A 27,486-nucleotide genomic window follows, 5' to 3' on the forward strand; every position below is an offset into this window, starting at 1 on the left:
CAGTGAATTAGAAATGATTTCTCTACCTCTTAACAATATCTAACTCAAGTTAAGTCAATTTGACGAGGCCATGTTCAAGAATTCAGAGAGCAATAGGTCACTTGTGGCACTAAAATAACCGAAATGGGTGTAATACCTAAAGATAATTAGTCTTTTAAAAGACTTTTTTAGATTTAATATTGTTCACAGATATTTACTTGAAAATGTCATTATGACTTTATTTTATGTAAAATATTTGTTTTATTTTATTATTTGGTGATAAAGTTTCTTTTCTCTTGGTTTCATTTCGTGCAGTCGTTCATTTATTTTTTACCTTTCCTATTTCCGATAGTACTGGAAGGCATCATAACATCGACGGCTGTAACAGTTACGGCTTGACACTCAAGCGTTAGCCAGAGGCAAACTCAGCGGCAGTGTTCTTCATACAAAAATCTTGTCACAATGTAAGTGTACTAGACTTTACCCAGACTTTCTAAAAAATGTTGACGTAGCTTTGTCGAACTTGTTGGTACTTAAGGTTATAACGGGTAGTTTGGTATAACAAGGGCCACAGACAGAAAGCAACGCCCAAAGTTTGAGCTAGCATGCAACAAGTGCTATGCTAGCACGTAGTTTTCAAAGTTTCAAGTAAGCTAGCTGTAGTTATGAAATAGGTAGATCGCGTCAAACAACACTACCAGCATACTCTATATGCAAAGTTTGGGTTTTGCTAGAAGAGGTTAATACGATGTCGGGCGTTTATTTCATCCACAGGTGCACAAAAGTAGACGTTGATCATTAAAGTTGAAAAGCTAATGTTAGCCTTTCACCGGATCCGTGCTGTGCAAGCTTTTGTCTTGGTGTGTTAGTCGATTTAAAACAACTGGAAGTAGTCTAAAGACTAATAGTTACTGTTTCAACAGTTTGTACGAATTACAATTATTTCAAACTGTGCCGACGTTTAAATTCAAAACAGTGACTGCATCTGTGACCTACTTATGAGAGATGTGTAGTTGAAAGTTGTACTGGTTTGAGGGAAAGATGAATTCAAGGGGATGTTTTATTTGTGATACATTCACATTTCCTATGTCAATGCGTTAATGTAATATGCAGGGCAAGTTAATTGTTCTTTAAAGCCATCATTTCTATGGTTTCTTTAAACCTCCCCCATCCTCTCAGACAAATGAACCTACCAACCACTCGAGGAAGTCAGTAAAAACAATCTGAATGCTTCCTGAAATAACAGGAACTTCTTATTTTCAATGTTTCCTCGTAACCCTCACTAAAAATCCATATAGGTTTTCATGGAGCATGTTCAGGTGTTTGTAATCCTAATACGGTACTTTTAGGTACAAAATATCGTGTTAGCGCTGTACCCAATTTTGTCGTTTTGTACCATAGGGTCTTTGTTTATTTGCTGCAGTCCATCTCATGCTCTTTCTCGAGTGATAATGCATCAATACGGTTAGGTTAAATACATAATTTATCTATGAGTTACAAGATTCATTAATTATGAATTACCATCCGTCATGGTTTTTTTGAAAGCTGATGTCTTCAACATATTTTACTGAGAGCGATGCAGTGAAGAAGTTGTACAGACATAGGCTGAACTTACTTAAAACAAGAAATTTACAGAAGTAAAAAGAATTACATTTTTCACTGTATTGGTGTTAAGCTGTAGTCAACACAATACAACGGTCTTAATTTTTGTCATTTCTTTGATTGTTAGGTTCCCTGAGATGTTAAATCCTGCCACTAAGAAGCTATTATGAATGTCAGAAATAAGAAAAAATAAAAATTAAAATGACTCTGTTGTTCTCCAAACAGCCGTCACTGAAACACAGTTGGCAGCTATCAGGTCTTTACACAGTAAACATCTAGGAATGTTAATAGAAGAAAAGTGCATCATGACATTTCAACATTAATGGTTGTTGCTGTTAATTTTTTATTGACCAGTCTCTTAATGTCTCATTTTGGTGGGATACTTACTTTTACCCCCTGGGGCACCTCTATGAATTGGTTGCATCATCAGAAGGTTTACTTTAAATGTATGTTAAAAAAAGGTGCTGAAGTAGTCAATGAGTTGATCGATAAGAAAATTAATGGACAACTATTTGTAGGCCTGATCACTCATTCTAAAAACAGTAGATTAAAATAGAGGATCTCTTTCAGAGTTTCAGCTGCTAAAAGTTTTTTTTAAATATCTGTGGTGAACTGAGTGTTTTTTCTGCCATAAATGACTTGTTTTCTGTGTCTTAGAAAAACTGCAACATCAGATCTGTTTCTGGAAGAATTTTTGCCAGCTTATTGAAGTCCAGTGAAGTTTGCACTCAAACAAAAAAAAAAAGTCTGCAAACAATCTGGTGGAGTATCCTTGTAGGCTGAAGTAGTTAGCTCTCAAACTGTAGGCACAAGTCTACAGGTTTCATCGGAGTGAAATCTGAATACTTGAAGTAGGCCTTTGACTTTATGTTTTTAGATAACCAACTAAAGACAATCATTCAATTTGTGTACTTTGCAGTCAGCAGTTGAAAACAACTTTAAAATCTGTTGGTTTTATGTGAGAGAAGAACAGAGACCCAGCCCTAGAGTTTGCAGTGAGGAATATGAGCAGTGATGTTGTAGCTCAGTATCTTTTTCCTGTCTGTATTTTCCTTCTGTTTGGGAGTACTAGCAGGTTTTTGAAGGCACACTTGTCTGACACTGAAGCCTCTGAACTCAGCTCAGCTCTTATAATCCTGCTGTTGAAATTAAATATTGTCAGCAGCCTCACATCTGTAGTTCTGGACCTGCTGCTCCAGTCCAACCTGTGTCACCAAAAGTCAGGGCTTCAGTCAGCTACTACAGTGTACAACAAACAAGGATAAGAAATGGCGAGGTGTGCCATCCAGTGAAAGAAATGAGCACTTGCTACCTCTCACATCAAGGGACATTTTTGGACTGTGGCAACTGAAAGATTTAAGCTGATTTGTTCATGAGGAAGATAATCCTGCTAATACCTTAAGTAGTTATAGTAGTAGGGCTGGGATGATGTGCTGTTCTTGCAATTCAAATCAAGTTCAGGGTGCCGATTCTATTTAAATTGCGATACTTCAATATTTACAATTGTAGCGATTTTTAGTTTGCTTTTTTTAACACCAGACCGTGTGAAAAGTTAAATGAGGATGAAAATGTTTACAGATTACGTAAGGAGCCATTTTTTCCGATAAAATGCACATCACATGAGTCAGAGAGAAGCATTTTACCCTCTAATGGAGAGAAGTGGTATTTTTTTCCAATCCAGTTTATTAACAAAAACTGAAGTCAAGAATTTAGATTTGAAAAAAAAAAGATTATTTGACAAAAAAGCCTAATTTTGGTATTGTCAAACAAAAAACTCTCAATTACATCTATTTTCATTTTTTTATAATCATAAAAAAGTATTTGCTCTGTTTTTCTCCAGAAGTCTTGTACATAAAATAAAACGTATCAAAGTTGTTGGTGAAAAGCCAGCTTTATATTTCTTTTTTATGGAGTTTTGTTTGTCTAACAGGAAAACATGCTCATTTAGATCCAGCCCACCTTCTCACCATTGTTGGTTTTAGTGTTTGTCTTCCTGTTAAAAGGGTTTACATCACATTTCCTCTCCTCATTCAGGAAATGAATTTGGCACAGATTCGAGTAGACTGAGTCAACTTTGGTGTTCTGTTTTTAAAAAACTGAACTCACAAGCATGTTGGTGGGCTGATGCAATGTCCACCAGACGTTGTGCGCAATCTTTAAAGGCTGGAATCTCTGAAAATTTTGACAGGTGTTTATGCTCTCTGTCCTCCTAGAATGTTTACATGGTATCTTAACCAACTGGCAAGAAACAGCCAGGCTGCAGGATGAACCAGCAGTTAGACAAGTTGGTTTGTTGCTATACTTTTTTCATGTCACCGTACTCCTGGATTGTACACGTTGATACTAAGCTGGAGCACTGACACTGTGTTTTTTTTTTTTTGGTTTTTTTTTTCATTTTAGTGTTTCTTTTTTCTCTCTGGTTTCTTGCTGTAGGAAACTGTTCTGATCCCAAAAAAGCTGAGATGCACTAATTCAACCTACATTTAGGATCCTGTTGGCATGTCGGCATTTCTGTATGTTCCTCATCCTCCAGTACCCTCTGACTATTGCATTTTGGAAACCCATGCACTGCTAGAAGGATACTTCCTCTTAACTGAGGGTTTTGACTCAAGAAGGCATACAATAGAGCAGTGGTTCTCGAACTTTTTTCAGTCCTGTATCCCCTATGATGTGTTTTTTTTTTTCCACCAAGTACCCCCTAACAAGCACAAAGCAGTTTTGGATGAAAAAAAAAAGAACATTGCACTGTACTCTTAGTGTCTATTGAATATGATATTACATTTATGAACTTAAACTTATATTGGATTCAAACATTATATAAATGGTGATAAAGGGATTTTGCTTGGTTGCTATTTTTTGAATATACATCTTTGAATCTTGCATACCCCCTTGAGTTCCCCTAGGGCTACACGAACCCCCATTTGAGAACCACTGCAATAGAGGCTTTTAAGGTTTGCATATGGTCAGGTTAATTGAAAAAGTTAACAGCATTTAAACTTGTAGCTTTTCTTGTCACAAAGATGATAAGCGATGTTGTGCGCTTGGGTTTTGTGGCTTCTGTGTTGATACATTACATGATGCACTGGGTGTGCCAGTGGAAGGAGTGGTCCATCTCCAGCTGTCTTGGCTCATATTGTAATATGGGATGAGTCTGAAGAAATGCCTTATCATATGCTCATTGTTATCCGGAGGTAGTGTAACAATCTCTTCAACATCCTCCCAGCTGTAGCAGACAGTTATCTGAAGTCTGGAGGGAAGCTTAGTCATTGCAGAGCAATGCTGTCTCCAGCCAGTGGAGGGCAGTACTGAACTTTAATTCCCTTTTTAAAAGGCATGATGGGCCTTGAGAAGATCCAGGTTGCTTATTCTTCCCAATGATTTCACCAAACCATCTGGCATCTGCTGTCAATAAATGATTGATGATGTTCCATGATTTTGTTAAACCTGCCTATGGTCTCTTGTTTATGAATGTCTTCTGTTATCAAGTTTAAGTTGTGTACTGAGTTGTACTATTTTACATCTTTGGACTTTTTCAAAATTACAGTGCCATTAGTCCTGCAAATGTTGAATACTGCTGATGTTGATTTCATTCAATTTTTACAGGGCGGCTCCTGAAGCAGGTGGAAACAGGCGCCTGCAGCAGACCCAGGCTCAAGTAGATGAGGTATGATGAGGGTTTGTGTTTGTTTGTTTGTTTTTTGCTTCATTACAGGTCTGCTGTAAACACCACCTTTACAAGAAAAAATATTTATGGTGGCTTGATAAGCAAAAAAAGGGCCATTTTGATTGTATTTTTTAGACTCACCAACACACAATAAGTCCTTTGCTGAACAAAATGTATGTTTTATACTCTTTGAATCTGTCAAATTTGGAATCATAGTTAAATACCTAAAACTCCTGAGGAACCACACCTAAAATACTGACCACACCCATTTCAAGATGATTTGAAACTAGGTTTACTCCTGAGAAGAAATATCAAGAAAGAAAAATGCTACATCCTTTAAAATTTGCTTGAAGAATAATAATACCCAAAAATGTGTGACCTGCCGAACTGAGCTGATGACTGCTCATATTTAAATGTTTTTATCCTGGTATAAAGTTATTACCACAAAGTGTGTGTAAATAGCTTCAAACAACCCCATAGCTCCTCAGTCATTGATCTGTGTCTCACCAAAGTGGCAGATTGCACAGCTGTGTTAATGTGAAAAACCCCGAAGGATTTAGCCAGTTTATAGTTTTGAAGAAATCACTATCAAAATGTGGAATTTGAGAAAAATTGGAAATTGAAACTTCAGTTCTATTTTAGTCACTTCAGAAGGCTCCTGGCTCATAGGAAGACCTTCTCTTACTTCCATATTTTTTCTACAGGAAAAAAAAATCCACTGCTGAGCCACCTTAATCTATTATCATAAATTCTTTCCTAGGGGCTTGTACTTTTCACTTCGGGATCTCAAAGTCCATTCTAAGCATATTTCCACTCAGAGCCCAAAAAAGGAAAACTTGTGAAAGTGTATAGACAGCAGATAAATAATTTCAAAGGAATAATCCTGTTTTTGTTAAGTCACTACATTATTATTACCATTGTATTTTATTTATTCATTTATTTGTTCATTTATTTATTTTTGTATTTTATTTTATTTTATTTTTTTATTTTTTTTTATTTTTTTTGGGTGGGGGGGTTATATCTATCTATTCAGCCAGAAGATAGAGTTTTTGTTGCCTTGGCAATAAAACAGACATTGATATTCTATGGTTTTTTACTAGTATTGTTTAAAAATTAAAAATATGATATGGCAAACCTAGATTGTACCTAGTCTTTGTCTAAGTTCTCAGTCACCCAGGTCTTGGTGATTCTTAGTTCGATCCAATAATGGCTTCTGGACTTGGTAAGACCCTTGAAGATAATTCTTAGCTCCAAAAGACGACTTCACTTCGAGACACACTTTGTTTAGACAGAGTCCAGTTGCCTTTATTGGTTCAAGCATGAAAATTTCCAGTGTTTCTAGTGCACATATTCTCTTTCTTTCTCTTTCTCTCTCTCTGTAATCAATGAGCTTCAGCCCTTTCCCATCAGCCACTCAGTCCGTCTCTGTTTTTCCCTTCTTCCTTAACGTCTGTCTTAAACAGAGCCTTGCATAACCTCTTGGCAGCTGTGTCATGAATCAACACACAAGCGCTACATCTGAAGTGCTCTCCTTCCACATGTCAGCTCACACGCCAGAGAATGTTGAGGGAAAGAAACCTCTTCCCTGTAAATCAGAAATGGTCATAGAAACTGTGTCAGTGAAGTGTGAGACAGTATTAGAAAAGTGGGTGCAAAATTTTGTTCCTTCTGTGGTCTGTTAATCCCCTTCACTGCCCACCCTTCTCCCTCTCACAGCAATGCTGCCCCTCCCTTCAGATTAGCTCCTCCCACACAGAACTTTAACCAAAGCGTGTCACACAGAGCCTCCAATTGGCTGGCAGGGGTTTACATAATCCCTGTCTCAATGATTATGTAAGGCCTGCATGGGCCTACACACTCCTCTCCACCCTGCCGCTCTGTCTGAGAGTAGGGGCAGTCGTGGGGTTTGTGGATCAGTGGAACATATGGGTTATTCTTTGATACCGTTTCTTCACACATCCTGGTCTGATTTGATATAAACTCTGCTGTAGAGCTGAAGTGTTTTCACACAACATACTTTGCTTTTCTATTGGAAGGTGTAACCTCTTACTGTTGGTGTTCTGTAACACTGTTGGAAGTTACTTAACTCCCCAGGGGTGTGATGTCATAGCCCTGTATTTACATGTTGGGGCATTTCCAGTCTTTATTTTTTTCTGTTCAATTCATTACCAAAAAAAAGTCAGCTGAAGGAGCGTTTGGTTTATGCTTTATGCTGTCCCCTCTGGATTGTCTATTATTGCTGACTTGGTAGACATGAAGTACAATGTTTCAAAAATACTTCATAAACCAAGTGTTTTTCTGCCCCCATGTGTGTGCTTGTGTGTAGGTGGTGGACATCATGCGTGTTAATGTAGACAAAGTGCTGGAACGTGACCAGAAGCTGTCTGAACTGGATGACAGAGCAGATGCACTGCAGGCTGGAGCCTCCCAGTTTGAGACCAGTGCTGCTAAGCTGAAAAGGAAGTACTGGTGGAAGAACTGCAAGGTACCCACACACACAAAAAAAACATGCACACACGTTATCTCCCTACAGTGAATAGACACTTGACAAGTCTTCTAGGAGATTTAAGAAGTCCACAAACTGGGTTCACAAAGTTTGTTTATCCCATTTCAAACAATAGCACTACCTAAGTGTTATTAAATACATTACATTGTGACTCTGTAAGAGTAGCCTTGAAAAAAGATCTGCCCTCCTTTCATTTGCTTCAAAACAAACATGCCTTGGCAAGAGTCACGTCATCACAACAGTAGGTACAAGTGCTCATGGGAAACAGAGTCAATACCTTGGAACAACACTAGCTTTTCCAGATAGTCCTCACGGCCCCTTCAAAGATATATTTCACAGTGTACATTTACTTTTGAAAATGGTGAACTGAAGAACAAAAGAATAATATTTTTTAAACACAATAATTATAGTCTGCTGTTTCAGTTAAAGGACATTTGAATAACTACTCATTACAAAACTGACTTTTTTTTATCTTTGCTTTTTGCAGATGTGGGCCATCCTGATAGCTGTAATCATCATCATCATCATCATCATTGTTAGTGAGTATCAAGCCTGCTGTAACAGGAGCTTGTCAACAAAAGTGCTGTTTGTATTTCTCTTAGAGATCACTAGCAACTTTAGGATTTTGATTAGTCATGTCGCATAACTCTTGGGACATATTGTAGTCTTAAGATTGTACAGGTGCATGGTATAAATTAAAAAGTTGCAGAAATTGTGTATATTTCAGAACTTCAATTCAAAAGTAAAATTCACATTTAAAACAGATTCAGTGAACAATTAAATATTTGAAGCAGTTTTTCTTTTACTGGTGATGAATATGGATTGTAGTCAATAAGAACCCAAAACTCAGTATCACAGAGTAACATGCTGACAATTAGGTATTTGAAAGATGTTGATGTTGCCTTTTGTCTAAAAATCCCCAACTTTGTCCATTCACAGTTTGGAGTTACTCATAAAACACCAACAGGAGTAGGAGGAGAGGAGGAACCATGAAGAAGAGAGGAGTAATTTGTCTAATTAATTTCTCAGAGGAAGACGTGAGATGATAACTAGCTACTGAGCTCCACAACAATTTTTCCCTCCTGCAGGAGGTCTTCATTCCTTGTCCTGGTTTGCCCAAGTCTGAGTGTGTCTGTGTGTCTCTGTCTTTGTGTGTGTGTGAAAGTTTAAACATGTGCTTGAATTAAGGACCCAGAGTTTTACCCAACATGACTACTCAAAACTAGATGCTATTATACATGTATTTAAGTGCTCTTAAATACTTGCCAAAGACAACAGAAACGTACATCTCAACTTAAGAGTGTAAGTGATCATTTAAGCACACATACATACACACTCCAAATTCAGGACTACAGGTGAAGAATATTGTTGTATACTCCTCGACTCATATTTACTTTTTTTATGTTTGATTTATAGCCATTGATTGAGTGTGCCAAGCTTTGAGACCTGCCTGTATACTGTTCAAGTAAATAACAGAAACCCTGCATAACACTGATGCGAGACCTGTTTTAAACACATCCACATTTATTCTTTTTAGTGTAACACCAATATGTAGATCTTAATCCCCTTAATATTTAGAGAACCATGCTTGTCTTTTTTTTAAATGTAACAGCTGAAAACACCATGAAACAATCCCAATCTCAAATTGCCAGATACAATGCTTCATTCTGTTAATGTACACGGTTAGGTGTTCATCAAGTTGATCTTTGTAAATCTCAATAGAGCTTGTGCTTGGGGAAGTGCCTTTTTCTGCAGACCGACAGCCTTACTGCCTGATAAGGAAAACTGCAAGTACATGTAAAAATTCATCACTGCCTATAATTGGTTAACTACCTGCCAAGTTTAAATGATGCACAATTGTTAACCTTAAAGAAGATACAGTTTAAGAAAGATGCCTTGAAAGGCTTTGCCGATGGAGAAATGCCAGGTTCTAGAAATACTTTGTTAATTATAAAAACCAGCCATTCAAAGTTGTGCCTTCTGATCATCCAGTGTTAAAACTAATGTTTGATCGTGTTGATAATTCACCTGAGCTTGTAACCTTATATAAGGCCACCTGTCAAGTAACTCTGGCATTTTTTCTCAACTGATTGATGCATACTCCTTTTTGTGTGATATTTTAGTTGTATCATTCATTTGACAATTGCTTTTTTGCAGTCTATTAAATGTAGAGGTAACCTTATTAAGAGTGTATAGAATTTTTTAGGTGCTGCTGAGCATCATGTGTTGGGATGCAGAGTAAAGTCTGTGACAGTGTGACAACATACAACACTGGATGGTTTTATTCCCTGTCGTTGCTTGCCTACTTTGAGGGAAAATTGGGGTTACTTTGCAAATTCACTTCACTTTGTTCATTCTAATGTGCTATTTTTGTAGCATTTTTTTGTTTGTTTGAAAGCATTTGGCTCTATCTCATCATAGTTATCGTTTTGAACACTAACTTTAAAAAGAGTGGTTTCTTTTAAAATAGAGCCAAACTTTTCCCATAAAGGAAATTGCATAATATTTTTATTGGTCACTGAAAATGCCTTTTCAGCCCAGGCTCTCATCACAGATATATGGAAATATCATCATCTTCCCTTTTTTCACTGGAAATCTGAGACTGAGTGAGTTTGTGCCCCACTGATGCAAACTTTTTGTGGATACATCTGGAAATAAGTGCAATTCTACACTGTCCCCAAATGCCTTTTTGCTTGAATAAACAGATTAAAATCAAAGCTTTGTCTGACTTTAATTTTTTTAACAGTATGTGTGTCAAGGGTTACTACTCTACGAGGGGCTGTGGTCTCACAGCTGAACTTGACTTAACTCTGGATGTCTAGTGTTCTAGACAATAAATGATTCAGAGAAATGAGTTATTTAAAATCAAATTTCTTTGCCTTTTGTCATTTAATTGTTAAAAAGTGCTTTTTTTAATTTCCTTTGAACTTTTTCAATTTCTTAATTCAATACTGGATTATTCCCTTGGAATATTAAGGACAGAAATAAACTCTACATAAATTTATCTTGTGACAGCTTGAAATACCTACCTGTGTTCTAGAGGCCTTCCCTTGTAAAAATGTTACATTTATTTTGCTATTTGAACTGTAAAAATAACCAGGGTCAAATATTTTCCTGAAGACCAAATACTAAAAACTGGACTACAGGTGCAAAAAGCGGTGAAATGTGAAGGATGTCTTTGAAAAATGAAACAGAGGCACTGAGGACTTTCTTGATCTAAAACAGTGTTTTCAGTGCTCCAACACAGATTTAGTAAACAATCCCCATCAGAAGATAGAGTTTCTGGATCCTAAATAATGAGAAGGCATAGAAAGTGATGAAACAATTGGTCTTGCCACAAAAGCTTTCAATATTCTTCCCTTTGGTTTAGCAACCAACATTTGAATATGTTTGTCAACATGTAGATAGACAGAGGGATAGAGAGATAAATACTTTTTTGATCCCGAGGATAATTCAAGATGGAATGGGTTGAAAAGGGGCCAGAAGTATGAACTGCAACTGATGGACTTCAAGATGTCTCATTAATTCATTCAGTAGTAAAGGGGTGGGTGCAGCAGGTTATTGGTTGTCGGTGCTTGCGCAGTCTGTATCGTGCTTGTTGTCTTTCTGTTGTGTAACATGGGGGTCCACGTGAACCATCGGCAAGGCGCTGAACAGTCCGTATTCAGACACGCCCACTCTAGTGCGTATTAACCAGTCACAGAATACATTCAAATCTTGTGCGTCCAATCATTGTAAAGTAGGCGGAGCTATACACAACCGGCCTCACGTTGCACAAATGTGTCAAGCGCTTCGGAATGGATGAGGATTTAGCTACGTGACTGGATCAGTATTATTCAAAAATACTGATAAACTCAGTGCGTTATAAAATATTATTTTTATTTTGACAGTACCGGATTCAAGGCGCGGATTTGAGCGTGGAGTTAAAAGGTGAGTATCTTCGCTGAAGACGTTAGCTGAAAGGTGTCGTTAGCGAGTTGGTTAAGCTATCGTTAGCTAACCACCTCGCCCACAGCACCAACAACCGAAAACGGTGAATGCAAACATATTGTGTCGAATTCACTCCAGTGCGTTTCATATTTTGTGTATGATTTTAGCTGCGCAGTGATTGAACGTTGTAGCATTGTCACTAATGTGTACTGCTAACATGTTAGCCAGCCGAATAACATGTCTGCCAGAAGTCAGGAGGCTGTGGATAGAGAAAGGCGCTTAGCCTCCAAGTAACAAACTGTAGCTCCCACACGCTTTAATCCAACGTGGATATCAACCGTTGTTATTCTAAGAGACTTTTTTTTTTTTTTTTTTTTAAAGGCAAAAACTATGTTAGACTCAATTTTTCGAATTCCGAGCCCTTGAAGACACTTAAAGCTTCCGTAAGTGAGAATATTCCCGGATGGTCACATTCCTTATTTATATTGTATTGTGTTAAACATGTGATCTACTGCAGGCCAGGTTTGTGGAAATATGCAAAAAGCCAATTTTTTCGTTACATTTATATTAGCAGTTGTGTTTTAGCTTTCGATAATAGTAGTAGTGACGTCAGCTGACTTGAGCTATATGTTGGAGGCTGGGGTTATTGAGGTTACTGGGTTCATGTGAGGAGGGGGTAGTGAACTGTAATGAGTGTCAGGTTTGTTTTTAGCTTTGGAATCGGCTGTGGGTCTGTTGTTGAAGTCTGCAAACCTTCACATTTCACCGTGGATCCAAGCAAGAAAAAAAACAGGTTTCAGTATGGAATTTAAATCCCCATTTCACCAATTGTATTGTAGCTTGTGTCTTTAGTTGTGGTGATGGTCTTAATCCGGTTTGTTGTGACCTATATATAGGCTTCAGAACAAGCAGAATATACCACTTGGAAATGTCTTTTTTTGAATTGACTTGCTGTTAAATATCAGGTAACTCCTTTACACCCGAATCTTAAGTATTTAGTGTTAATTGATGCAGATAATCATTTTTTTTAACCATAGCGTGAAAATAGTTCAAGTTCACATGTTGACAGGCTGAATGTTGTTAGTTAATGTTGTGATTTCATAACTCAATGTGATTGGCCAGGGGCTGTATATCCTGCCAGGACTTCACTTCTGTATTGCCAGAACTTGTATGTGTATTGGTGTTGTGTGATCTGATTGAAGCTCAGATTAATTGATCGGCTTCTTAAATACTTTACCCACTTTGTGCATCCTGTTTTAGTTATTTTTAATAGCCAGATATTAAATACAACATCAACTTTTTGGCTGCATTTTAAGACAGAAAGAGGATATTCATCAGGCATCAATTATTCAGTTGACCTGAGAGCAGACATCAGGGCTGTTCTTTGACTTGAAGAACACACTAAAGTTCTTTGTATTGCACCACTTGTGAAACCAGTGGAATAAACAGGCATCCTAAACACTATTGCTCTCTTCAGAATCCCAACCCCCGATCACAAAAAAGAAATTTCTCCCCATGAAAAAAGTGTCATGATTGTTTCGTGCCTTTAAGTGCATGTTTTGTGTGTAGCTTTGTCTTTATAAGACAGTAAGGTATTTTAGTTCTGCAACAGCTGTTGTAAATTCCTGCTTGGTTCAGAGAGTCTCATTTCATTTGGAGTATCAAACTAAACAAGTGTAAGAAAATGGCATTTTACTACAAGTCAGTTCATGACTGAGCTCCCTTTTGAGTTTATTTCTTTCCTCTTATCACACTTGTATTTCAAATTTGTGTTCCATAACTGTGAATGGAAATAGTTCCCATTTAAGTTAAACAGTGCGACCATGTGAGTGTCAAAATAGCTGTATTTGACAGTTTTTTTAAGCGTTGCATGAGAAAAAAATAGAATCATGGGCTGCTCCTGGAGTCAAGACAGAATGCAGTAGCACCTTTGTCCTTTTTTGTAAGAAGTTTAATTCTGTGTGATTTTAATATTTGCTCTTTACTCCTGTAATCGTTGAAATATCTACAGTACACAACTATGCCAGAGTCAAATAACAGGTCAGTACGTCCACCTGTCTCAGCAGCAGAGGGAAGTAGTCCATAGAAGTAACCTGTTTGCCTCCTTAACCTGGAGTGGCCTCATCACTATCGTTGGTGCACAATAAAGGCAAAGACAGGGCATGATTTCTTTCACTCGCACTATAGCAATCTTGGCTCTATGTCTGTGTGCTGCACTCAGCCAGTACAGGTATAATAGGAAGATGGCTTATACGCTCCAAATCGAGCAGGCTGTTTATGTAATCCTGCAGTGACGACCTGTTGAACGACGCAGGATATTTTTGCTGGCTCCACTTTGCACCTCTGAGGTTGTCTTTCCCTCATTCACACTGATCCTTTCCCACTGCTTTGTGTTCTTGTGTATCTGCAGAATGTGTTTGTGCCATTCTGCTGGAAACATAAGAAGCTAGAAAAAGACAAATGACTGGAGAGGAAAAAGACTGCAATCAGACTTCTTTTGTAACATTAAACTATATTGAGCTTGTGATAAAAGGTGGTCTGCAACAGGAACAGTTAGTATGACTTTGAACAGTTCAAAGAGTTACTCCTTACCGCAAAACATCAAATTTGATCCGTCACCTTCCGTGTCTTCAGAAGATTTTAGCTTCATTTCTCACAGAAGAGAGGAGAGGAAACATCTCAGCTGGCAGCAGCTATTACGCTGCAGATTATCACATTATTATTGTGTTGTGTTGTGGCGTGTAAAGACTGCCATTTGGCAGAGCTGTCCCTGGTGTTGGCAGTATTGATGGCTGAAATGTGCTTGTATGTAAATCGTAGATGAGTCAGTTTTGAGGGTCAGACGGTCCCATAGTATTAGATAACAAGACAGATTGTGTTTTTTTCACATTTGAGAAGAGAAAGTGTTTCTGTACCAAACATTTCATCCGTGTGATTATATTTTATCTTTATTTTGATTTTCACTGAATGAACCCAGTGTCAAAAGAGCACAACAAGGAGTTTGATTTCCTGTCCGAAAATAATCTTTTAACTTTTGGAAACAGGTTCTGGGGATTTTGATTTAGGGTTTGTTACATGCCTCTTCATCAGATGTTTCATTTGCACATATTTGTATTTTTCTTAGCGTTGACATGCACTCAGGTTAAGTGCTGTGCTGTTTTAAGAACACACCTTACTACAATGCAGCAGAGGTACATGTTTTAAATTTCAAACCTATACATCATGGCTGTGATGACTCTGAGTCATGCTACACACTGTTTCCAAGCAGGGTTTAATTTATCAGTGTGCACACACCAGCAAAATGACATATATTCAAACAAGCAGTATACATAACATGGATTGTACTGTTAATGTGCTCCTTCGATGGACTGTGAAGTGTATTGAGGAAATTCAGTTCCTCATGGCTACATATAAATAAATGAGCCAGTACATTTTTAATGGTGGCAGGCATCACAACATAACCAGAAGTATCCTGTAGGGTCTTCCTGCTTCTGTCTGTGCTGTGATTAAAACCTGAGAAACACAGATGACCTTTAAAGTCATTGTGCTATAGTGTTCACTAACTAAAAAAAACTACTAGCAGAGCACATTTCAGTGTTTACAGTTGGTTGAAAATGATTAAAATAAGTAAAGCAGACGTCCTTTCCTCAACAACTAACAGTCAGGGGAATTTAGTGAGCCTGGTATCAAAAGTGTCACTTTGAAAGATTGACTAAGTCTGATTCAACCGTCTCACAGCATAAAAATGTATATTGTGTCAGGAGATGGCCTGATCGTGACTTGTTCAGGTGTAAAGCTAAAGGTGCTATTACTGTCATAACCTTTATTGTGAGCCAAGTTATCTTTAAACTCATTTTGATTTATACTTTGATTTTATAGATGTTGTTTTCAGTCACAGTGATCTCTCTGTCTATAATCTAAGAAAGTAGTGGCTCCATATTTCATTACATGTCTTTGATTCTTTTGTCTTTCAGCAACTGAAGCAAATCTTAAAACCCAACTTTCAGCACTCTGTGAATGAAAAGTAGTTTGTGATCACCACATGGAACCCATTCCCTTCACTGAACATATGAAGACCCTCACTGACCACTGTGAATGGACAAATTACTATTGATGTGTGACCAAAGTGTGGAGATGACTGGAGGTGACGGCGGTCCTGACGGAGCAGACCCTGTGTTACTGTCAGCTGCAGGAGAAGGCGTCAGGGAGAGAGGGAGGGTGTCATCAGGGCAGCATGACACAGAGGCCCAATCAGAGCACCTCAGGGGGGGAGAAAATGGACCTCCGGGGGGAGAAGTGGGGCAAGAAGATGAGGAGATGACAAGTGGATCAAATGACCTCTCTTCCCCGTCCAATCACAGCCCGGGAAGCGCCACAGGATCCACTTCAGCTTCAACCAAGAGGTATTTCACTGATTGTTTCAGCCTGACTTCATGTCTGACCCTGCATCAGCACAGTTTTGAATATATTACAGCATTCAAGCAGATGTTTTGCAAAATACCTAAAAAAATTCTGACATATTTTTCTCTGTTGCAACATTAATCAATCAAGTAAACTCTAAATGCAACATCATCGAAGATCAAATCTGCCTGCTCATCTCACAGGTCCTAAGAAAGTTGTTAAACCTGGTTACTGTTCAGACTTTCTGTTTTGACAGGTAAAACTAAAAGCAGTGCATCCACAATGCTGCTCGTTACACAGGAAATCATGAGTTTATGTGACTACAGCATGCATGGAAATTGAGTCACAGCTTTTTTAACTGTGATTTTAAAATACTACAGTTTGTTTGGAAAGCAGTGAATGTTTTATTTGGAAATGGGTTCCCTTTCATAAACAATCCAGACATGTGAGGGGTCTGCTTATTGTCTAACACAGAGTCTAATCACAAGAGAAGCACGGGTGTATCTTTAAGCGGCTTTTTGAAGAAAAAAAAAAACTCTTTATAGCACCTACAATGTCCAGACATCAACTCTCTGCCATAATGGTCTTGAGAACTTTTGCTTTTATGAAGTTAAAATCTTCCATCTGTGTGTTTGTGTGTGTAGCAGTGAGAATGCAGCTGATGGGAAAGGCCAGACCCACAGGGAGGTGATGTTCACAGTGGCTGAGATGAAGAAACGGCTTCCATCAGACAAACGCAGCCGCAGCAAAGCCAGCACGGTGGAGGCCTTACATTATGCACTTAACTGTGTCAAGCAGGTGCAAGGTAACCTGGCCTTTTACTTTTTTGTTTTCACAGCAGCCCCTCTTTTTCTCCACCAGCCTGACTTTAGTAAGTTTTGTTTCAAAGCAGCTTGTGTGTGTGTGTTTCCTATGTAGCCAATAGTGAATACTACAAACTGCTGATGCGAAATGGCCAGGATGAGAGGAGAGATGCCACTGTTTGCACCCTGGAAGAGTTGGAGAGGGTCACCTCTGAACATACCCTGAAAAACACGGTACTTATATTTGTACACGCCCAACAACACATCTCACAGCCACTGATGCTGTGGTCACTTTTTTGGATTGTAGCAAACATGAGAAAGATTTTCAACAGTTATATTTTCAAATCATGTTGTAGTCTTCAGAAGCAGAAACTTTTCCATACATTCTTGCCCATGTACGATTATATTTACCTCACGCCTGGGCGGCTGTGTGAGTGTATGTGTGTTTACTGCTTTTGTGAGTGTCTGTGACTTGGTTGCCTGTGTGCATGTGTCTTTGTCTCTCTACATGTGCACCCGTACGTCTCTCCATGTCCGTGTGTAGGACTCCTTCGTAGTGGTCTTTTCTCTATCGAGTGGCCGTGTGCTGTACGCGTCAGAGCAGGCTCCCAGCATCCTTTGCTGCAAGAGGAAGTTCCTGGAGTCAGCCAAGTTTGTTGAGCTGCTCTTCCACCAAGATGTCAATGTCTTCTACTCGCACACAGCTCAGCCACATCTGCCACCCTGGAGCAACTCACACACAGGTGTGTTAAAGCCACACTCATCACAGCCCTTCAACATTTCTCATTTTTGTGTAGGTGTTTTTTATTGTATGTTCATATTGGCATACATTAGATAACTTTTGCTTATTTAAATGTGTAAAATTGTCATCTGCTTCTGAGTATTGTTAGTTCAAGTGCATGACCTTGGCATGACGTCTTTACTGAACAAGTAACCAAGTTCCCATAGTCCCGATAGAAGCAGCCATTATTACAAGCACAAAGAGACATTAGCAATAAAGATTTTTGTAGAAATGCTAACGACTTCAACAAAGACAAATTTATTCTTTTCATTTCACATTACATTTTGATTTAGCAGCCTTTTTGAATATATTTATTTATTATTTATATATATATTTGAATTAACTTTTAATAATATACATTCATAAGAATCAGAGACACAAAAGTCAAAGTTAGACCAGAAAGACACACTAAAGGGCTGGTGGAATTTACAAAAGCACCACTCGAATAAAAACCTCCCAGAAAACAAAATCAGATAAAAGTATATACATTTATATTAAATACAATGCAATACAAAAGTAAGATAATCATTAGAATAATAATAGTAATATTTTATGAATAAGAACTTAAGGAGTGAACTAAAATGTTAGGAAAGAAAAATAAATAAATAAATAAAACACTTTTGCTGACAAGCAGGCAGAAGAGAGACAGACATACACACACAGACTCTCTCTCATGAGGAGGGGCTTCCAAAAGCACACACAGGTGAAGTGTTGTCACATTTTGATAGTATACCAAATCAGCTCAATGTTAGTCTAACTTCTTACCTCCAAGATCCCTGACAAAGTTCAGAAAACCATCCCAAGTGCTGTGGAAGTTTTCAAGGGTGCCATTTACACTGTATCAGATCTTTTCCAATGGAAGACTTAATATTTAGTCTTTTTAATCTCTTATTGTATACCTATGACTCATATAATAAAAGCTTTCAGATAAATCTGTTAAAGCAGCTGTGAAGAGTTTCTAAGTGATTTTGCAAAAGTCTCCCTTCTAGATATATATTGATCGCACCAATATTACAGATTACAAGTTATTTCAAAATGCTACTTCTTAGCTTCCTGATCGGGTTGAGCAGGACTGAATTGATATACAGCAGGTCTGACAAAGTTCCATGGTGAAAAGAGAGATCTGTGTTTTTCTCTGCTGAAAATGACTTCTTGAATTAATTTTGTAGTGATGGTGGACACAGGAACCTAACTGTCAGACAGAAAGAAAGAAAAAAAAAGACAGAGGAGCAGAGGAAAGCTAAACAGGAGAGTGACAGTGCACAAGCTAAAGGCTAAAAAGGCTAAACTGTTTGTGATAATGCTTATTCCAACCCACATGCATCAGTTATTCTGCAGTGATCTGTTCAAACTTGAGAGTCTATCAATGAAGAGTGAGGTTACATTAGCTCTGCTTGGTAGATGACTGGTAGGACAAAGCTTACCAGGATTCTCTAATGCTACTTATTACAGCCATGTCTCAGAGCATCGGACTGTCAGCTGCATTAAATATAAACAGCTACTAAACTAACATACAAACTGATAGTGTTTACTTGTCCTGTTGTAGCCGATAGATACATCAGAGTACCTGGCTGCCGATAGCGCAGCATGTAGCCAGATACTACAACATTTGCTTGATGTCACATTTCAAACAGTATCGCTACATAACTGTACTGATAAATACCTTACCTCGGGGCGTTGTATCCAGTACAACGTTATCTTGGACAAAGAAAATTTATTCCAATGGGATCTTCATTTATTTCCAAAACAAACACACGCCTCGCTAGAATTAATTTACAACAGTGTGTGTTACACTCCGGGCCAGAAGGTGGCGAGGAACTTTAGTTAAAACAGATCCTCCTCATAACGTCTTTAATCATCTGCTTTTTATTTCTGCAGCAGGGGTTCTGTTTGACTGTGCCCAGGTCAAGTCTTTCTTCTGCAGAATCAGGTCGGTATCTTTTTTTTCCCTCCTTGGACTGTTGTTCAAATTCTCACAACATCACTGATTGTTTAGAGTGATAAGATATCATCCAGGAAAACATCAAATAAATGCATAGATATTAATGAGCTCAATTTTTAAGAGATTACGTCTTTTGAAGAATCACGTTCATATTTGGCTGCATGTAATTATAGCAAAATGCACGAGTAGGCATGGTACAGTTCACCAGAAAATCAACTTCCATCAATGTTTAGGGGTGGGAAAGACCGTGATGGTGAGATGCGTTACAACCCATTCCGGATAACACCTTACCTGCTGAAAGTGCAGGGGAAAGACGGTGGAGAGGAGGAGGAGCCGTGCTGCCTGGCATTGGCTGAGCGCATCATTTCTGGATATGAAGGTAAAGCCAACGGCTCCTTGATCTGCATACCGCTTAAACTGCTAATGACTGTGATCCACAGCTTCTGCTAAGTCTTTTAAAAAAAAGTATATGTCATATGTCTTTTGAGGAGTCAATTTTGAGAAAGTCTGTATTTTGTTATCCATAAGACACTGAGATAGAAAGATCCCTGTTACTCAACCTTTTGGACGTTGTCACTCTTTCATGCAGCCCCTCGGATCCCTTTGGACAAGCGCATCTTCACCACCACACACTCTCCGGGCTGCGTGTTCTTGGAAGTAGATGACAGGTCATTGGACACAGTCATGTTCACATTCAGTGTATTTTGCACTTGAGTGTCAGTGTATTGATTAAACCCTTTCGATGATCCTTATCCACAGGGCTGTGCCGTTGCTAGGATACCTTCCTCAGGATTTGATAGGCACTTCATTGCTGACATGCATTCACCCAGACGACCGCCCACTCATGCTGTCGATGCATCGGAAAGGTAAGTCGTTAGAAAAGATAACGGCTTTTCTTGTATATTAAAGTTTACGTGTATTCTTTATTGGTTTAGGAGTATTTCATTGTTTGGTTCAAACAATCGGCAGATAAAACCATAAGAAGCATTTGCAGTGATTTATCCAGTCTTTTGAGTGACCCAACAGCCTCATCCTTCTGTTGTTCTTCCAACCCTGTCATGCACAGTGTTGAAGTATGCTGGCCAGTCTCCATTTGAGCACTCTCCAGTGCGTCTGCGCTGTCAGAACGGAGACCACATTACTTTGGACACCAGCTGGTCCAGCTTCATCAACCCTTGGAGTCGAAAAGTAGCCTTCATCATTGGACGGCACAAAGTCAGAACGTAAGTTGCTCAACAGCAGTGGCTAAGAGACTTGTTGAGTGAAATGACATCATGAAAACAACTCTGTTTTTTTGTGTGTGTGTGTGTCAGGAGTCCTCTGAATGAGGATGTGTTTGCTGCTCGGACAAAAGACGATGTCCTGGTCACACACGAGGAAATTAAAGATTTACAAGCAAAGATCTACAAACTTTTCCTGCAGGTCGTTATTTTAAAGGAAACTGTTAGAATAATTCTATTTCCTTATGTTTTAAGTTTGTTCAAGCCCCTCTCTTTTTGTTACTACAGCCAGTCCATAACAATGGTTCCAGTGGTTACGGCAGCCTGGGGAGCAATGGCTCTCATGAGCACTACATCAGCGTAGCTTCTTCAAGCGACAGCAATGGCAACATGTGGGAGGACTCACACAGGGAGCCGGTGAGACATGAGACATTACAGTGACATCACAGCTCAGGAAACAAGTGGTCACCCTGTGGCAGAGATGTGTTATATATATGTGTGTGTGTGTGTGTGTGTGTGTGTGTGTGTGTGTGTGTGTGTGTGTGTGTGTGTGTGTGTGTGTGTGTGTGTGTGTGTGTGTGTGTGTGTGTGTGTGTGTGTGTGTGTGTGTGTGTGTGTTTGCAGATGACACTGCAGCAGATCTGTGCTGACGTCAACAGAGTCAACGCCTGGGGGCAGCGAGCTTATCTGGGCTCCAGTCACAAAATATCTCTTCTTAGCAAACCTGCTAAAGGTAATTCTTCTCATATTATTCAGAAAAAGAGTATAAATCTCAACCTGAAAATATATGAGGAAAAAATAGCTTAAACCACTTTTTGCTTGTGCAGGACGTCTACCCCCTGCAACATCCAACCCTGAGGTTAGAGATCATGAAGAGGGCAGGAAGCAAACACACATTCCTTCCTATCAGCAGATCAACTGTGTGGATAACATCATCAGGTGTGATAAGGGGCCACCAAACCTGAGGATAATAAACTAAACTGATTTATAGAGCACCTAATGTTGGTCATGCTTTAAATGAGTGTATATGTGTGTTTCAGATATCTGGAGAGCTGTACAGGTCCAGCCCTCAAGCGAAAGAGTGACTCCCATTCCTTGGCCACTTCCTCTTCTTCATCCTCTACCTCAGAAGATGATAAGCCTGCTGAAGCCACTGACACAGCTCAGGCCAGCTCAGATGGTACAAACACACTGAAAACACACCTTAAAGCACAGATTGTCTTACAGAGCAATGTTAACTGTTATTAATGTCATTGGGCAGTGGTGTTGGACAGTGGGGTGTCAGTGGCCCCTACAGCAGCGGCAGTTGTTGGTGCACCTTTGACAGACATCACAATGTCCACAAAGGCCATGAGTGTAGTGTCTGTCACCAGCCAGTGTTCGTACAGCAGCACCATCGTACACGTGCCTCAGCCTGAATCAGGTAAAAAACTACCCCCTGACATGCCTGTACATGTGTAGATCTCAGATTTTTTGATGTGGTGGTTTATTATTCATTTACATAGATTTTAAATCTCTGTGTGTTGGCTGTTCTTAAGAAGAAAGGCTCGTAAACTACAGATTGAACATGTTTGTTTCTTCTCTCAGAGGCCACAGCACTGGAAGATGCCCCAATGGGCAGCGAGCCTACAGATGCTGCACCAACCCCTGCCCGCCCCACCCCGAGCCCCGCCACAGAGGAACCGAGGTTTGTGGGCCTCACCAAGGAGGTGCTGTCAGCTCACACCCAGAAAGAAGAACAAGAGTATGTGGATCGATTCCGCCATCGCATCCTCCAGAGCCCCTACAGCTCCTATCTGCAGCTTGACAACAGCTCCATGGCTCACTCCCACCACCCAGGTTGGAATATTTAAAAATGACTGACTAAATGGATGAAATATGTTACAGCTGATAATAACCTTTTGGGTTCAGCATGATGAAAGTTTTTCTTTAACATTTGCAAATCTTACCACAGGCGACTACCTTCGTCCGTTGAGTGCAGGAGGACTGAACCGCTCCAGGAGAGGGAAGCCCAGACATAAGCGCCCAAAACCCATGGGTTCCTCAGACAGCAATGCTTCCCCTCCTGGCCCTCATCGCCGTGTCCCTGATTCCTCGTGGCCCTCCTCAGAGTCCTCTCAGCCCCAGATGGGAGCACCATTCAACCAAGCAGCCCAGCTCCAGACATCACTCTTCCCTATGATGGCAACCCAGCCTGTTCCAGAGCAGCAGCCCAAACCACAGCAGCTGCAAGGGGCAACCCCCATGGTGCTGCAAGCTCCTGACCAAACCCAGCTCAGCTATAACTTTAACATCATGCAGCCTGCTCAGAGTGTGCAGGGTATGCAGCCAATCCAGATGGAGCCGTTTCAGAATCTGCAGAACATGCAGAACTTTCACAGCCTGCAAGCCATGGCACCTATTCAGAACGTCAGCCCTTACATAACTCCTGTTATGGCTGTCATCCTTCCCAACTACCCAACTTTCACTCCAGGTTTCCCGTTCATGTACCCCCCTTCAGCTCCTTCCATGATGTCCCAGGCACCTATCACCATGACAGGCTTTGCCCCAGGGAATAACCTCTTTCCTCAGCCCCAGTTCCAAGCTCAATCTGGCCCCCACCTTCAGACCTCCCAGGGCCCCATGCTATGCTCACCCAGAGCCAGCTCCTCTGTGGGAGAGGAGGAGGAGGAAGCTGGGCCTCGGGCCTTATTCTCCAGCTCCCGCTCCAGTTCTCCGCTGCAGCTGAACCTTCTGCAAGAAGAGCTACCAAAGCCAAGCGAAGGGCAGAGCAGCACTGGGCACAACCATGCCGAGAGCCTTCATGAACAACATGCCAATGAGGTAAGACTGCCACTGCCTGTCAGCTTTAAACTTCAACGTATCAAACTTGTTTGTTGTTCAATTTTCTGTCCGCCATGAGAGACCACTTTTCTCCATATAACAAAGTATCCCCCTATATCCAAAGCAAAAGTATAATTTTGTTTCTAACTTTTAACCCTTTGCTTTGCTCAGGGTGATAACCCCAGTGAGTCTGGAAACCATGATGCCCAGTCTACATCCAGTGAGCTGCTTGACCTGCTGCTGCAGGAGGACGCCCGCTCAGGGACTGGCTCAAACGCTTCAGGCTCTGGGTCAGGGGAGTCTGGCTCCCTGGGATCTGGATCTGGATCGGGCTCCAATGGAACTTCCACCTCACACACTGGTGAGACACAGTGGCAATACACATATAAACAATCACAAGACAGAATTTAAGAAAGTTATGTAATTGTAATGTTGTGATGCAATGGAAAGGGTGAAACATATGAACCTAACATTGTGGTGTCAGGAAAAATTTCCGACACGTGGGAAACAGCTTCCCCTAGCACTAGACTGATGCAGAGCTCTCCCTGCTCACAGGCAGCAGCAACAGCAGCAAATACTTTGCCAGCAACGACTCATCGGACACATCACGCAAAGCCCGTAAGAGCCAGGAGCCACCGGCAGAGCACCAGCACAGTTTCGACACTCGTGTGGAGAATTCGCTGTGGAGCATGATCCAGCACACACCTGAGCATGTCATGATGACATACCAGATCCACACCAGGTACATACACTGCTCAAAAAGACATTATCTGCTTTTATCTGTATCATATTTGAAGGAAACCACAAAGTCCAAAGACTTTAATTTTTTAGCCCCCACAGGGCAGTCCACTGAACATCTTCAGTATCTGTCCTATGTGGTCAAGGTTAAAATGTGAAGTCCCAGTCTTAGAGGGGAATCTATGTGAAGATGAGAAGCTGTTCAATCAGGTTTATCACATCTTCTTTCTTGAAGACCTGATCAGTGTTGGAGGGAACTGCTGCTAGAGCAGGAGCTCACTAATGTGGTTATGTATGAAGGTACCAGGCCATGCTTGGTGTTGTGAGTAATTCATCCTGCTGTCTTTGACTTGTGTCTTATCTCTCCTCTCTTTCAGGGACCAGAATGAAGTGTTAGCAGAAGACAGGGAGAAGCTGCGATTGCTCAAACCCCTGCAGCCATGGTTCAACCAGGAGCAGAGAGAGGAGCTGGCTGAGGTCCATCCCTGGATCCAGCAGCACACAATCCCACCTGAGATAGACACACAGGTGAGCATCTTGTTATGAAACCTTTTTATTTTTCTGTTCATCGTTGCACATCTGTAATGTACCTTTGTGTCTCACAGGGTTGCGAGGGCTGCAGTGCAGGTATAGGTGTTGCCCGCTCCCCTCACCCTCAGGTCCCTGACAGTTCGTCCATTTTGGAGAGCCCCCATCAGGACCCCATCGGACCAGTGGTGGACACTTGAGAGAATCTTAAAGCCAAAACAACCAACCTCACAGAGAACCAGCCCTGCCAGAAACCTCCACAACTCCTACCATGCATCTCTTCTGACCAATTTTGAGGAGTGGGTCCCTATGCTTTAGTTTGAAGTTTAATTTGTATTTTAAAGGTATCAGGGGACGGACCGGCCCTGAAGAGCAGAAATGGAGAGAGGGATGGGCATTTTCTCATAGTCAGCCTGACATGACTGCCTTTTATTGGACCATGATTATTATACCTCTCTTTGTTCTGTGATTATGGACCTCTGTGCGGGTCTCACATGTCTCAGACTGACCAGATCCTTTGGCAGCGTGAGCCACTTGATTCTTGACTGTAAGAGACAGTCTCATGATTCATGCCCCTAGAACATGAGTACTGTGTACACACACCCGGCCTGTATGATTGGTGTGGCTGGGTGATAAGACAAAGACAGAGCTCGTCCAGGTTAAGCATCAGAACACGCTTTGAACTCTCCTTCAGAGACGCGAAGCACAGGTTGTACAGTGTGTGAAATACATCAGCGCTCTCAACTCTTCTACCATGGTTGATTCGTGGTTGAGTTTAATCTATGAGCACTTAAGACAAAGACGTGTTTGCAGCTCTCTGTTTATAATATAAGGGTTCTAATCTTGTAAGTTAATTGTTGTTGGAGTGTGTTCTCTTATTCCATAGGTTGGGTTCCTCTTGTCGTGATCGTCAGTCTTTATGTTACTCTGGCTCATGAACAACAACAAATATGTTGATCATTTTGAACTGAAATTTCTTGCTACAACACAAGTCCACCTAAATATCCAAATGTCCTGTAGCACCCAATGTCCTTTCTGATCACCCCAAAACACCTGTAGCTCTTAAGGTAAACAGACACACGGTTGTCCTAAATTTTTCTGAGATCCTGAGTTCGCTTACTGATTGATTTCTCCGTACAATCTGTGTAGCTGTCTCTGTGACTGTGTATGTGTGTGTGGTGTATGACTGTCTGTATGAATTTGTGTGTTTATGTATGTATGAATGTATGTAAGTATGAATGTATGTCGGTTTGGAGATGGAGAGAACGTGAGGAGATGGCTAACCCACTATAGTTCTGTGAATGTTTTCACACTTTTTCTTGTACTGGCTTCAGATGGGCAGTTGTGAATGTTGGTATGAGTGTGTGTATGTGTGTGTGTGTGCGTGCGCGTGTGTACTGATGGATTGAAAGCTGCTTCCTTATATACAGTTGTCCAACATTGCAAGACAGACCAGGGTTTTCTACCGTTTTTAGATTTAAAGTATATTACAGTACCATGTATTTTATAGAAAAATTACACAAAATAACTTCACAAAGTGTATAAAAAGCCATTTGTCTTGAATTCAGGGACTGTTTGTGACACAAAGGAATGAATAAATGAACTATGACCTAATGTGTTTTGAGAATGTCTTAAAAAAACTGCTTGAAAAACAAGTCTTTCACTATAAATAAAGTTGTTCCTCCTCCTACCAAAGGTGTGAAAGGTAGATGCAGGATAGACACAACTATACTTTCACAACAGGCTGACCTCAAAGTTCAAAAACGCCTGTTAAGGCACATAGTCAGACACTTTATGTTGTTACAACTTCATGCCAAAAAGGTATAAATTCATATTTTTCCTCACAATTCTGCACACAACACCCCATGATGACAACATGAATTCGTTTTTTTTGTTGTTTTTTTTGCAAGCTTATTGAAAGTTTAAAAAAATTAGAAATGACATGTACCTAAGTGCATCCTGTTTCCACTGATCATTTTTGAGATGTCTCTTTGGACCTCAAAGACAGGATTTTCTTGAAGCAAAAAATCTGGAGAAGGGTAAAGAAACATTTCTGCTTGCAGAGGAGAACCTTCCAGAACAACCATCTCTGCAGCATTCACCAATCAGATATGTATGGTAGAGTGGCCAGACAGGAGCCACTCCTTAGTAAAAGGCACACAGAGTTTACCAAAGGGCAGCTGAAGGATTCTCAGATTATGAGAAAGAAAATTTTCTGGTCTGGGACTTTGATTGAACTCTTTGGTGTGAATGCGAGGCTTCATGTTTGAGAAAAGCAGGCACTGCGCTCATCACCTGGCTGAAAAACATCCCTGCAGTGAAGCATGGTGGTGGGCAGCTGTGGGGATGTTTTTCAGCAGCAGGAACTGGGAGACTCATCAGGATTGATGGAAAAATGAATACTGCAATGTACCAAGACATCCTGAAGGAAAACCTGTTCCACAGCACTTTTGACTTCAATTGGAGCGACAGATGTATGTATTTTTTTACTTTTATTTTTTTATTATTTTCAAGAGATTTATAAATATTTAATATTTCTTTCACATTGTCAGTATGAGGTGTTGTGTGT

At 40.2% G+C, this 27,486-nt stretch overlaps 2 protein-coding genes across 2 annotated transcripts; both read left to right on the top strand.

Moving 5' to 3' along the window:
- Positions 1-341: 341 nt before the first annotated feature.
- On the top strand, positions 342-10,450 carry vamp3 (vesicle-associated membrane protein 3 (cellubrevin)). The gene is made up of 5 exons (XM_074667314.1): positions 342-443; positions 5,185-5,245; positions 7,572-7,730; positions 8,239-8,290; positions 8,691-10,450. Coding segments are annotated over exons 1-5 (291 nt in total). The 5' UTR covers positions 342-441; the 3' UTR covers positions 8,708-10,450.
- Positions 10,451-11,486: 1,036 nt separating this feature from the next.
- On the top strand, positions 11,487-26,548 carry per3 (period circadian clock 3). Its single transcript, XM_074666795.1, has 22 exons — positions 11,487-11,681; positions 15,656-16,084; positions 16,727-16,887; positions 17,001-17,119; positions 17,430-17,628; positions 19,545-19,596; positions 19,842-19,987; positions 20,198-20,276; positions 20,368-20,474; positions 20,675-20,831; positions 20,922-21,030; positions 21,117-21,245; positions 21,453-21,561; positions 21,656-21,767; positions 21,869-22,008; positions 22,090-22,251; positions 22,416-22,667; positions 22,783-23,651; positions 23,823-24,012; positions 24,207-24,393; positions 24,767-24,917; positions 24,995-26,548. Exons 2-22 carry the CDS (start codon positions 15,777-15,779, stop codon positions 25,115-25,117), a joined length of 3,861 nt encoding a protein of 1,286 aa, XP_074522896.1. The 5' UTR covers positions 11,487-11,681; positions 15,656-15,776; the 3' UTR covers positions 25,118-26,548.
- The last annotated feature ends 938 nt before the right edge of the window (positions 26,549-27,486 follow it).

Source organism: Halichoeres trimaculatus, unplaced genomic scaffold (assembly GCF_033239565.1).
Source record: "Halichoeres trimaculatus isolate MK-OKI-2021-1 unplaced genomic scaffold, fHalTri1.1 fHalTri1_scaffold_1, whole genome shotgun sequence".
Lineage (NCBI taxonomy): Eukaryota > Metazoa > Chordata > Actinopteri > Labriformes > Labridae > Halichoeres > Halichoeres trimaculatus.